At 35.2% G+C, this 13,515-nt stretch overlaps 3 protein-coding genes and 1 non-coding gene across 4 annotated transcripts; 1 reads left to right on the top strand and 3 right to left on the bottom strand.

Moving 5' to 3' along the window:
- Nucleotides 1-568: 568 nt before the first annotated feature.
- LOC120279637 (binding partner of ACD11 1-like) lies at nt 569-3,797 on the bottom strand. Its single transcript, XM_039286563.1, has 5 exons — nt 3,662-3,797; nt 1,745-1,848; nt 1,578-1,653; nt 1,399-1,482; nt 569-1,314 (listed from the first exon to the last, which is right to left on the bottom strand). The coding sequence occupies exons 1-5, from the start codon at nt 3,665-3,667 to the stop codon at nt 754-756; spliced, it is 831 nt and encodes a 276-aa protein (XP_039142497.1). The 5' UTR covers nt 3,668-3,797; the 3' UTR covers nt 569-753.
- Nucleotides 3,798-5,118: 1,321 nt separating this feature from the next.
- Nucleotides 5,119-6,379, top strand: LOC120278414 (mitogen-activated protein kinase kinase 10). The gene has a single exon (XM_039285199.1). The coding sequence runs from the start codon at nt 5,379-5,381 to the stop codon at nt 6,360-6,362; it is 984 nt and encodes a 327-aa protein (XP_039141133.1). The 5' UTR covers nt 5,119-5,378; the 3' UTR covers nt 6,363-6,379.
- On the bottom strand, nt 6,312-9,212 carry LOC120278415 (B3 domain-containing protein Os04g0386900-like). Its single transcript, XM_039285200.1, has 4 exons — nt 9,147-9,212; nt 7,200-7,302; nt 6,833-7,005; nt 6,312-6,750 (listed from the first exon to the last, which is right to left on the bottom strand). The coding sequence occupies exons 1-4, from the start codon at nt 9,147-9,149 to the stop codon at nt 6,448-6,450; spliced, it is 582 nt and encodes a 193-aa protein (XP_039141134.1). The 5' UTR covers nt 9,150-9,212; the 3' UTR covers nt 6,312-6,447.
- Nucleotides 9,213-13,347: 4,135 nt separating this feature from the next.
- Nucleotides 13,348-13,460, bottom strand: LOC120279908. The gene has a single exon (XR_005542210.1). It is a non-coding gene; the product is annotated as a U5 spliceosomal RNA (small nuclear RNA).
- Nucleotides 13,461-13,515: the final 55 nt, after the last annotated feature.

Genomic DNA, 13,515 nt, shown 5'->3' with positions numbered 1-13,515 from the left:
CAGTGACATGTATATATATATATATATCTGTATATAAGGGAGATATTTGTTATTTATATATTAATTAAATAAAAAATAAAACACAAATGCCTGAAAAAGCAAAAAAGCTTTATCATGTATTGTGTCTCAATAAAAAATAAAAATAAAAATAAAAATAAAAGTTATGTGTGCATAAAAAGAAAACAATGTTTTTATAGGATTAAATTATAAAAAAAGGATTTTTAATATATTTTTTTTTTTAAAAGATGAATAAACCACTACCATTAATATCCATAAAAGTACAAACAGACTGAGAAAAGACATCCTCCTAAAAACATCATACTGTGCCTGGAACGGGTTAAATTCATTTAGTAGTTTAAATTCGTTTTTTAAGTATTGACATTTTGTGATTCTAAGTTGTTGCTGGTATTGTTTTGAATAAATTCGTTTTAATTTTTCCTTAAAAAAAAATTAGTCTTTATTGTATGTAAAATAACCAAATATTAAATCAACCAAATAAGGAACACACAATAACTTTTTTTTTTTTTTTTTTTTTTTTTCAGTTGCTTTTATGAAAACACACAACTGGTTTAATAAAAATACATAAAAACCCTTGATTTTCAACTTAAGGGTCTGTGTAAACAAGGTCTGCAGCATAAATTACCAGTAAAACAACACAACAAACAAAGTTAATATATACTCAAACGACTACAAACAACAAACAACAAACAATTCCTGAATCTAGAAGCACATGGTATAATACTAAAAGAAAGGCTAAAGAATCAATCCTTGGGCGGGTGCAGGTTTAGAAGGATGCTCATCACCAGGAGCAGCTGGTTTTTTAGAATCAGAGAGATGAACTTGAGAGAATTCATCTTCCAGTCCTTTTTGCTCCTCTGAGAGCACCTTTTCCTTTGTTTTTGATCCGACGTCAGTTGCCGCCTTTGTGACCTTGTTGAATGCACCAGTCACCCATGAGGCTCCGGTGAACACGTACCTGTTTTTGAGAATGGCTGATCCAGCGCTGCTCATCTTCTGCTCAGCAGCGGCAAAAGCGGACTTGGTCTTTTCGGAGACCTGGAATTTCTGGTCCATTTCCTTGACCTTCTCATTCACAGCTGAAGCACCCATGGTTACCTTCTCACTTAGCCCAATCTTTTTGTCGAAAGATGCAACCTTGGCTGTGGCTGTTGATGTGAATTGATGCTTCTCGTCGAAAGATTTCGCCTTGTTAACAGCATCTTTGCCCAGGATGAAGCCTTTTGCAAGCATACCGCTGACAACATCTTCTGCCTTTTGCAAAGCAGATTCAGTGGCCGGTTTTGCATCTCTGGGCTGTATATTTGAATTGAATTGTTTGTCAGTAAGAGAAGAATGGCTGAAATCTGAGGGAAGATGAAGGCATCAAGATGAACTTACCAAGGAAGGAGCTGAAGCAGCAGGTGGAAGCTGGTAGTCTGCAGCTGGTTCAATGATGACAGAGAGATCAACTATGGTTGCACCCTGTGAAGAGAACATATAGGATGGCCTGATATTACTGTAGAAATGCTTAAGCAGATATAAAAGGAAGACAAGAAAATGAAGGCCCTCGTGTATACCGAAAGAAGAGCAGCAGTCTCTGCTCCCTGTGAATCTTTGAAGGTTACATATGCAACTTGAGACCACTCGTCGCCACTAAACAAATATAAAAAAATGACGTCAAAATTGTACACGAGGGAAATCATAGGAGACGCTAAAAGATGACATAAGATCCAAATTGGCAGACCTTTTCATTTCAACATATTCAATATCACCAGAGAAAGAAAAAAATTCCTTTAAATCCTGCTCAGAGGCACCAAGTGAAACATTGCTGACCTTTACAGTCATAACCTGAAATTTGAAGAGAACCAAATAGCATCATGAATTTCTTATGAGAATTAAATTAAAAAAAAATGTAAATCTTTTACGGAACAATTTCCAGATTTTATAAGCATATGGAAATGGCAAATGACATAAACCGACCTAATTCAAATAGTGTGATTTCAGATAATTAAAGTTACAGTAGCAGAAAAAAATAATAACAGCACCAACAACCAGCAGCAGTACAAAGTATGCATGCTTTTCCCACTTCATTCTATAAGCGCACTCTCATGTACAAAAAAAGGTGGATGAAATGGATATAACAATTTATAACGAGAAAGCAAGCCTACATATATTAGTTTCATGAAAGTTCCAATGCATCAAATCAGGGGCATTTACTTTATTTGGTACAAACTGTTTATGAGGATCCACCATGGCAATGAGAAAAGAGTCCACTTATCCCATCAAATTGACGAATAACATACATCCACGTGTTATTAATTTCTCATATTGACTCACTAACAGGATGCCAGGATGCCAGGATGTCAGGATGCAGTACAAGATTTCTCCTTAGACAATGATCAAATAAAAGCAATAGTAGAAAATATGGTACCTAAATTTTTAGTGGCAGCAACCTCTAAAACCTCTAAAAGAATGCAACATCAAGACTCTGTTAACATCTAAAAGAATGCATCCAACTCACAAAAGCATAATTGGGGACTCCACTCTTCAAATTTGGCCCAGGAAAGGTCATCTTATATCCATGGTATTGTGCTAGGGTGCTTTCTTCTCTTATAATTAAATCATAGTACAACCTAGATCGGAAGGACAATTAAATGCTCTTTCCTAGCAAGAGCAAACCATTAAGGCGTATTTCCTTTCTCTTTTAATATACCAAAGAATTTTAATACACAATAAACTATATACTATGCCTCAAAATCCATAAAATGGAGACTTCCAATGCTAGAAGAAATAAATAAAGCCCAAAAAGCAAGAGAAAGATAATAAATTAACTGACCAAACACACTTCTATCCATTTCAAAACACAACCCAATGCCAATGGTGTGCTTTAAATTGGCCTATGAAGAGTAGAACAACCAAACACAACTTAATGCCAAGAAGGTCCGTCCAATGAATTGACAAACACTAGCAACTCTCTCCACCAGAAAGACATAGGGGAGAAAAATTAAGACAAAAGACAAATCCAAAAACTCGAGTTTGTATAACCAGTTCACATGTAACCAGACAAAAGTGGCACTTCCTAATAGCTTCTATTTTCTAAGTTCTATTCGGTTCATTCCATCGTACCAAGAAATTAAATTATAAATTATAAACAAAAAATGAAACCCATCATGCTAATTGCTAACCACTAATACAAAAAACAGACAAATTTCCAACAAGTCGGCGGCCATAATTACAGAGAAGCAGAAAAGAAACAAGACGCAAGAAAGAATCAAACTAATCATGTGCATAACTTTAGATCAATTAAAAAATATATATATATCAAAATCCCCAATAAATTTCCAGCAAAAAAGTTACAATAAACATCAAAAAGCTCACAAATCCACTTAACAACCCCTAAAATCAACTATAAAAACATCCAGTTCAATAATCCTCAACAGATCTAAATCAAGTCACATTCTCATTACAAATCATTAAAGAAAATGGTCCTAAACCCTAAAAACATCGATTCCGCACAATAAAAAAACATAAATTCAAGCATCAATTGACAACGGATCAAGCATATATATCAGAGATTAAAGCAAAACAAGTGATCCCCAAACCATACCAAGCTAGATTTCAAAGCAAAAGCAATGGATCAAGAGAAGATAAGAATGCTCACCGACATGGCTGGCGTCAGCGAAACCTAAGAATCACAACAATGATCAATGATCAATGATCAGCAGCAGAGAAAGGAGGAATCGAAGCAGCGGAGAAGGAGACGATGGTTGCGCTCATCGACGATGAGAAGGATTGGAGGAAAGGGGGGTATTTATAGGGGGTTAGCTTCGAAACGAAGGGGAGTAAAACGTGTCGAGAGGTCCACGCCTCGAGATTCGTGTTCTAACGGCTATCGTCACCGCCTTTCTTTGATTCCGTTGATATGGATGTCGTGTGGGCCCACATTTGTCCCTTTGTGCTTTATTTTCCAAGTTTCATCTTTGTTTAAATACTAATTTATATATATTATTAAAGTAAATATATAATCAATAATATTAATTAATTATTTATGTAATAAATAATTATAAATCTATAAACGTTTTAAAATCTAAAATATAAAATAGTTTTCATAATAAAAATTATTTAAATATATTATTTTATATATATTTTTGCATAAAACTTCTCACAAAATTTAAAAACTCCGATGTGAAATTGAAAATAATACCTAATAATAATATAGTAATAATAATTTCATATATTTTTATTAATCAATTATTATTATTATTATTAACCCATGAAAAAGTTAAAAATTCCTTAATTTTTTTATAAATAATATATATATATATATATATCATCTTTGACTTTTAGGTTTCTTAAAGTTGTAAGTTGTAACTAATTTGAAGTGAAATATTGAATTTTATAGAAAAAAAAAAATAAATCTCGTTACAAAATTATATATATATGACAATATATAGAGACAAACATAATAGTGAAAAAGAGTAGATGGACAATAATAAATTTAAACAGTCGATAATGTTGTAATGGGTTTGAAAATATATGGTTGGTTGGATTAATCTTGCATGTATTGGTGCAAATCAGCTTCAATAGTACTAAATGTTTTGAAAGTATTATACATCACTTTTGGACTCTGCAATTGTTCATAGCACTGTAATTGCATTGTTGTTGAGCTTACTATTCATCAAAATAAATAATTTACAGCCATTGATATTAAATATAACGGTTGAAAGACAGTCTGTTGAGTTTTTATATAGAGACATTCATAAAAGACCGGCTCTCTATGTATATAGAGATTTCAGAATAGATAAAACACCACAACAGTAACACAGAGATTCACATAATAGTAAAAAAAAAAATCCGAACTTCTACCAATTTTATTGTTCTAAATAATATACTTATGTGAATATTTTAAAAACTCAATTTTTTATAAATATGTCCTGACAAACACAAAAATAAAAATAAAAACAATGTCAAATAAAATTTTCGGGTTTATATACATGTTTTTATAATTTTTTATGTAAAACATATAAAATGAATTACAAGCACTTTTGATACCATTTACTAACAATAACCATATCTAGAAAATTATATTATTCTTTTTTATGAGGCATATTATAATTTTTTCCTATTTTTTTTAATGCATGTTTATCCAATAACATGTGCGAATATAAATATAAATAAATATAAATAAATATAGCCCCCATCCTCGGATCTCTGCCACACGTGTCAGACCTCCAACTCCATCTCTCATTCCCACGTGCACCCTTTTCCCCTCACTTTCAGCCGCCTTTTTTTCAGTGAACTGAATTCCATGCATGTTATAAAATACACAGAGACACAGACACAAAGAAGAAGAAGAAGAAGAAGAAGAAGAAGAAGACATGGCAATGGTGAGAGAGAGAAGGCATCAACAACCTCTAAGGATCTCACCGCCATTGCCGGACCTCCACCTCCCACCACCACCATCCTTCCCCTTCCTCCCCTTCTCCGACCTCGAGAAGCTCGGCGTCATCGGCCACGGCACCGACGCCACCGTCTACAAAGCCCGGGACTCCCACACTCACTCTATCTACGCCCTCAAAGTCCTACGCCTCGGCCTTAACTCCTCCTCCGACGCCCTCCGCCGCGCCGCCCGTGAAGCCGATATCCACAACCACCTCAACAGCCAGTATGTCGTCCGGTTCTACGGCGTGCTAGCCGGAGAGGATGACAAGCTAGCTCTAGTAATGGAGTACATGGATGGTGGAACACTAGAAGATTTTATAAAAGCTCGCCGGAGACCATTGGCAGAGGAGCTCATTGCCGGAGTGGCAAGAAGAGTGCTTGAAGGGTTGTGTTATTTGCATGACAATGGAGTTGTTCACAGAGATATCAAACCGGCGAACTTATTGATCTCCGGTGACGGTGAGGTGAAGATCGGGGATTTTGGTGCGAGCCGGAGAGTGGTGGTGGCCGGAGATGTTTGGGAGGCATGTGAGGGGACTTGTGCTTATATGAGCCCGGAGAGGATGGACGGAGAAGGGTTCGGTGGCGGTGGAGACGGCGGAGGGTGTCCCGGAGATGTTTGGGCCCTTGGAGTGGTGTTGTTGGAGTGTAAAGTGGGGAGGTTTCCGTTGGTGGCTGCGGGGGAGAGGCCGGATTGGGCGACATTAATGTGCGCAGCCTGCTTTGGGGAGCCGACTCCGATGGTGCCCGAGGCAGCATCACCGGAATTTCGCAGCTTCGTCGGAAGGTGTCTGGAGAAGGATTGGAGGAGGAGAGGTTCTGCAAGAGAACTCCTCAGCCACCCTTTCATTATAGATCATGTTCATTGCCAATGCTTACTGACTAGTTATACCACTACTAATCTTTCTTCTTGTTTCTAAATCTTTGTCATTGAATTTGATAGTAATATTTGAAGTCTGAATAATATAACATGTATTGATGTAACAAGAAGTAGAGAGAAGTTTACTAGTCGATAAAGATGGGACTTTCAGAGTTCTGGCCGCCAGCAATCGTTGGATTAAACTCGGCCGGAAGTTCTCCAGGGAGGATTTGGACTTTGAGTTGCAAGTTTTTGGTGTCAATCAGTTCGAATACACAACCGTCGCCAACCTTTAGCTTGTTGTCAGCGGTGAATTTCCTCCACCCACCATCGATGCGTCGTAAGGGGCGATCTCCCCAGTAAGTCATCTTCCATGATTTGTTTTGATAGGTGAGTGTAACTGGAATACACTCAGTTGGAAGATATCGGTAGAAACTCCTTGGAATCGACTGAATGATGAAACAAAATGCAGTGTTTGTCAGGATCGATTCGAATTAAACATGACAGAAAAAAGAAAATTTGATGAATTACCACTTGGCATGGGGATTGAACATGGGACTTTGAAATGATGCAAGTGAAGAATGGATTTCCGGTCAGTGGCGCGATTGGCATGATTGCATCTTTCGGTGGAATAACAGGAGGAACTGCGAGAGATTGAGGTTTCTTCTCCTCTTTTTTGCAACAATTGGACACCATGTGTTGAACTACAAAAGGAAGGCAAATAAAATGTTATAAGATTGACAGCAAGAAGTATGTCGACCACACTGAAACTTTCGATTAAGCAACAATTTAAGCAGTAACAAAGAACCTGGTTCCCTTATTTACAACTGAGAAGGTCATTTGCATAATTAATTGAACAAGAAGTTCCAAGAATTATATCAAAGATTGGAATGTATACCAAATTGGTTGGTTGATTCTACAGATGATAAACTTTGCTCCTCGAGAGAGGTACCGTGTTGTCTTTTTCGCCGGGTATTGTATTCAAGCACAGAGGGATCTACCTAAGGAACCTTCAGAAGGGTCACGGAACATAACAAAGAAACACATACAGAATTTAAGCACTTTTATTTTATACACCATGAAAACCATATGTCGATCATTCAAGTTAACAATATTAAAAACAAACTATCAGCATTGGCATACAATTCTCAAATACGCAGGAAAATGAAATCAAGGACATACAATTCTCAATGAAATATTTTTAAGCCATCCATCTTTCAGTGTTCGCCCCCACAGAAAATGACCGACATTTTAACCTTAAAAAAGGTCTAAACATGGAGGGGTCTCCATATATGCAACCCATATAAACATTTTGTAGATAACAATACAGAGCATATATAGATTTGACACACAAACATCTTCACAGATAGTTTTATTTAATACACTAAAAGCTATGAAAATACAATCATTGGAGTTGAAAATATTAAAAATAAACTATCAGCATTTGGAAGTAGATAAGACAACTATACAGAAATCTTTCCAAAGCAATGGAGTTGAAAACATCAACATAATTCCAAAACAAACAATTAGTTAAAAAACATTAAATTTTCTTTTCCCCTCTAAAATTAGTGATTGATATTATACTTTGAGCAAACTAAACATGTCTGAAAGTACTTAAGACTTCAAAAGAAAAAAAAAAAACAATCATCAAGCACTTAAAGGATGGGAAATTGCCAAGAAAGCCTGAAATTCAGCAATGGATCTCAGGAAAACCTAAGTGACAAAACAACTGGATCAATGGAGAATATTGTGGTACATAGCGATCAAAATAAAAAAATAAAAAAAAAGAAAAACCTCATCACTTGAGCGAACTAATCATGTAAGCAAGCACTTGAGAATTCAAAAAGAACATGAAAACCATCATCACTAACTTAAATATGAGCAAATTTCTATCTCATCAATCACTTGAATCAGGGAAAAATTTTAGAATAAAAGTTAATCATGCCAAGAGTGCATAAATTTCAAGAGCAACCCCAAAATCACGTATCTAAGATCTTGGAAACCTAAATAGCAAAACAGCTGGATCAGCGGCAGAATTTGTGATAAACAGTAATTAAAATGACAAAAAGCTCATCCCATGATGGAAAACTAATAATGAAAGCAAGCACTCAAGACTTCAAAAACAGCAGGACAACAATCTTCAATGGCTTAAATCCGCACAAATGTTTATCTCATCAATCACTTAAAAATAATGAGCAAAGCTTTCAGAATCCAAATTGAACACACCAATAGAGCAGGAATTCAAAAGAAACCACAAAATCAAGAATTTGATTTTTTATGAAACCCAAGTGACAAAAACAACTGCATCAGCAGCAAATATTGTGGTACATAGCAATTAAAAATAACAAAAAGCTCGTCCTTTGAAAAAGCAAATCATGAAACAAAGCACTCAAGACTTCAAAATTTCCATGAGAACAACCATTAATGCCTTAAATCTGAACAAATTTCAAACTCATCCAACACTCAAATCATAAGAAAAACTCTCAGAATCAAGAGTAAACAACCAACAATTGCAAATATACAAGAGAAACCCCAAAAGAAAGCACTTGATTTCGCGAAAACCTAAGTGCCAAAACAACTGGATCAATGGCAAACATTGCGGCAAATAGCAATTAAAATCACAAAAAGTTAATATCTTGAGTGTTCTACTTCCCTTGATTATCGGAAACCAAACCAAACCAAAACAAAACACAACAATGCCATGAACTTTAACAGCCTACAAGCATCAAATACTCACAAGATGCCACCTTTCCAGAATTTTTCAACTGATAAACAAGACGAAAACATGGATATGCTTTGAAATCCCTGAAAAAAGATGAAAACATTGATGAGAAATCGAACTCACCATCGAGTGAACTTGGGAAGAACAAAGACGGATCACTGGAGAGAGAAAAGGGCACCAGCAATAACATGCTTATATTTATATTTTTTATTTTTTTAAATAAAGCCAAAATTATAAATATATTCAGTAATTTTTTTTTAAAAAAAACTGAGATTTATTATTATTATTATTATTAGTGGAAATTGCCAAAAACACCTTGTAAGTTTGCAATATTGCCAAAAACACCCCGTTAGTTTTGCACTCCTCAAAAACCCCTTCCTTTTGAATACAATGATTTTTTAAACCCCCCAAACATCTAATAGTGATTGATAGAGTTAATTTGGAATTTTTTGGACGAAATTGTCCCTCAGTGGGAAGTTATGGCAAGTGTGACAGGGTTTGACTATAATGCCCTTGAGTACAAATGAGTTTCTATTTCGAAAATGAAAGCTTTCTATTTAAAAATATGAGGTATGAGGTTACGCTTTAAAAAAATGAGTTTCCTGTTTAAAAAAATGAGTTTTCTATTTAAAAAAATGAGTTTTTTTGTTTAAAAAAATTGAGTTTTCTGTTTAAGAAATGAGTTTTCTGCTTTAAGAAAAAGAGGTTTCGCTTTAAAAAAATGAGGTCTCTGCTTAAGAAATGAGTTTTCTGCTTAAGAAATGAGGGTTTTGTTTAAAAAAATGAGGTCTCTGTTTAAGAAATGAGTTTTTTTTGTGATGTATTTATCACCCCCAAAAATCTCTTTTATCGCAGTTGGATCGGGCCGGGTGAGACAAAGCACGCGGCTCACAATCACGATCACGCTGCATGAAAAAAATGGGATTTCATGTTCGAGAAAAAGGTGCAACCTTTCGACGCCTTCGCTCGACGACGAGGAGCATGCGGTCTTCCCCGAGGTCAACGACGAAGAAGATGAAAGAGATGAGGTCGACGACTGTGGGAAGACGATGAAGACGAAGACGAAGACGGGCGAGATCGAACCCTCACTCGGCGCCGCTTCCTCCCTCCGCTCTCGCCACCAACTTAGGCACCATGGATCCAAACCCCTGAATGATCCCTAACCCTAACCCTATTGCTATCCATGTTGCGGTCTCCGCAGTCGAGAATGGTTCCGTTCAAGTTCGACTCGTCTTATCCAGACGTTGCCATCGAAGACCTCACCACTCCGACCGCCGAGGAACGTCGCCAACCGGATCGCCAACGCCGATAAAGATTTCTCCTTTAAGACCCCACATGAGCAGGCCACCTTCGAGATCGCTCGCCAGATCTGGAGCTTAGCACTCAGCGTTCACGCGAGATCGATGACGATGAGATACTCAATGTCCCTATTCAATGAGGTCTCGTTTAAAAAAATAAGCTCTGCTTTAAGAAATGAGTTCTCTGCTTTAAGAAATGAGTTCTCTGCTTTATATGCTTGTTTGTCTTTGTGTAACTATCGATGTTTCGCTTTAATATATTAGCGTTTACGTTTAAAAAAAGTGCTTAAATATCGTTGTTTCTATTTAAATATGTACGAGTGCAACCTTTCGATGCCTTCGCCGACGACGAGGAGCATCGCGGTCTTCCCCGAGGTCGACGACGAAGAAGATGAAAGAGATGAGGGTCGACTGACGTGGGAAGGCGATGAAGATGAAGACGAAGACGGGCGAGATCGAACTCACTCGCGACCGCTTCCTCCCTCCGTTCCCGTCACCGACTTAGGCACCATGGATCCAAACCCCAGAATGATTCCTAACCCTAACCTTATTGCTATCCATGTTGCGGTCTCTGCAGTCGAGAATGGTTTCGTTCAAGTTCGACCCTGTCTTATCCGACGTCGCCATCGAAGACCTCACCACTCCGATCACGAGGAACGTCGCCAATCGGATCGCCAACGCCAATAAAGATGTCTCCTTTAAGACCCCACACGAGCATGCCACCTTCGAGATCGCTCGCTAGATCTGGAGCTCAGGGACTCAGCGCTCACGCGAGATCGCTGACGATGAGATACTCAATGTCCCTACTCAATGAGGGTTTCGTTTAAAAAAATGAGGTCTTTGTTTAAAAAAATAAGCTCTCTGCTTTAAGAAATGAGTTCTCTGCTTTATATGCTTGTTTGTCTTTGTTTAACTATCGATGTTTCGTTTAATATATTGCGTTTACGTTTAAAAAAAGTGCTTAAATATCGTTGTTTCTATTTAAATATGTATGCAGTGACCAAGATTAATTGGTTTTTATATCCGGGATTAATTTATCATGTAAATATTTGTTTTTTTCCTGTTTAAATATTAATGTTTTTTTGTTTAAAAAAATGAGTTTTATGTTTAAAAAAATGATGTTTTCGTTTAAGAAATGAGTTTTTCCGTTTAAGAAATGAGGTTTCTGCTTTAAGAAATGAACTCTCTGCTTAAGAAATGAGTTCTCTGTTTAAAAAAATGAGCTCTGCTTAAGAAATGAGTACATGCAAAAAGGAATGCAAAAAGAATGAAAAAAATGTATGCAAAAAGGTTTAAGAGCAATGATGGAATTTCATAATGCAGGGGGTAAAAAGGAAGTGAAAACAATAAAGGAAGGGTTATCGAGGGTATGCAAAAACTAACGAGTCGTTTTGGGAAGTTTTGAAATTATCGAGGGGTAAACAGTAATTTTCCCTTATTATTATTATTATTATTATTATTATTATTATTATTATTATTATTATTATTATTATTATTATTGTTTTTCTGGTTCTACCGTAATGAAAATTATGAAAATTTATTTGTTTATATAAGATAATATTCTTTACTTGTTTGATTTTATAAAAATTTTATTTGTAATATTTATCATTAAATATTATAGAGAGATATCAATTTAATAAATTTACGAAAAGTTTAAATTTTATATATATAAATTATATATATAGATTTTAATGCATGTGATTTATCCACCTTTTCAAAAAATATATATATATATAAAGATTTTAATTTATATATTTAAAAGTAATTATAGTAGGTATATTAACAATTATATTTTTATAATATAATAAATTAAATACATACCACAAGGGTGTTTGGTTAAGGATAAAAATATTAAGTTTAAATAAGGAATTTTTTTCAAATAATAAGTTTGAGGAAAAAAAAAAGTTTGAGTTAAACTTAATAAATATTGATAAAATTTTAAATAATTTAAAATTTTTAATTTATTTTAAAAAATAACTAATATGTAGTAATATTAATAGTTTCATAAAAATTGGTTATTAAATACATTTATTTTTAAAAATAGAATTTTTAAGTTTCCCTATTTGGTAAATAACTTGATTTTGATGGGCAACCACTACGATCAAATAAATTGATTGTTTGATTTCAGCAGAGCAGAGGTTAATGGAACTATCAAAATTGTTAGTAAAAGACTTCAGTTATATACTTATTTATTAGTTGAAATAAAATCAATAAATTAATACAATTACAACTTTAATTAAAAAGATTATTCAAATACAGTAATACGAGTATTTTGTAAAGAGTTAATAAACCAAAGTGTACACATCACCAGAAATTGATTGTTTGGTAGATCAAACATGCTCTGAGAGACGCATTGACTCATGTGCACTCAGTCAATGTGTGCATTGTCCAGTTTATAACCTAAAATTGATTTTCCGATTCATATGCATTCATCACTTAAAAATTGATCTTCCGACTCATATCATATGCACTCACTACGTGGAAATTAATCTTCCAATTTCCAACTCATGCACTTGAAAATTGATCTTCCGACTCATATGACTTATGCACTTGAAAATTGATCTTCTGACTTACGCACTTGATAAATCATTTGAAAATTAATCTTCTGACTTATGCACTTCTTGAAAATTGATCTTCCGACTCATATGCACTCATACCAACGATTCTGGCTTATGCACTTTTGAAAATTGATCTTCCGACTCATATGCACTCATACCAATGACTCATACAAAAGACAGACACATTTTTGAAAATTGATCTTCCGACTCATATGCACTCATTCCAACGACTCATACAAAAGACACAGACACATTTGAGACCTAGACAATGAAAATACAGCCCATGCACAATGAAATGACTCATGCACATGACTTCTTTAGACAATCAAAATTCAGGCTCATGCATTAGGCGTGAAACTCCCCATTAAACCAAATGTCCTTCGGTAGACACATATTTCAGTGACACATTTGATATATCTCATATATATTATTAATACTTGTATAATTTGCTTTATTGGGTATATTTCCAAAGATGAAATAATCCCTACAAAAATAAGAGTATGCTACTTTAATGTGACGAGCACACGGTATTCTTTAGTAAAAGGCGAAAGAATAGTTCGCTTTGTGCTCACCACGTAGCTGCTTGACTTTAATATTAACTCTTGGATGTGTTTATATAGACTTCTAATCATCCCC

Source organism: Dioscorea cayenensis, chromosome 16, assembly GCF_009730915.1.
Source record: "Dioscorea cayenensis subsp. rotundata cultivar TDr96_F1 chromosome 16, TDr96_F1_v2_PseudoChromosome.rev07_lg8_w22 25.fasta, whole genome shotgun sequence".
Lineage (NCBI taxonomy): Eukaryota > Viridiplantae > Streptophyta > Magnoliopsida > Dioscoreales > Dioscoreaceae > Dioscorea > Dioscorea cayenensis.
This window is presented reverse-complemented; position numbering and strand designations above follow the sequence as displayed.

Coding starts and splice junctions, on each gene's coding strand:
- LOC120279637 (XM_039286563.1), bottom strand. Junction 1,483..1,577: donor AGACTGCTGCTCTTCTTTCG/GTATACACGAGG, acceptor TTCTCTTCACAG/GGTGCAACCATAGTTGATCT. Junction 1,315..1,398: donor CTGCTTCAGCTCCTTCCTTG/GTAAGTTCATCT, acceptor TCAAATATACAG/CCCAGAGATGCAAAACCGGC.
- LOC120278415 (XM_039285200.1), bottom strand. Junction 7,006..7,199: donor AGAATCAACCAACCAATTTG/GTATACATTCCA, acceptor TTCCTTTTGTAG/TTCAACACATGGTGTCCAAT. Junction 6,751..6,832: donor TTCAATCCCCATGCCAAGTG/GTAATTCATCAA, acceptor TTCATCATTCAG/TCGATTCCAAGGAGTTTCTA.
- LOC120278414 (XM_039285199.1), top strand. CDS start 5,379: ATGGCAATGGTGAGAGAGAGAAGGCATCAACAACCTCTAAGGATCTCA.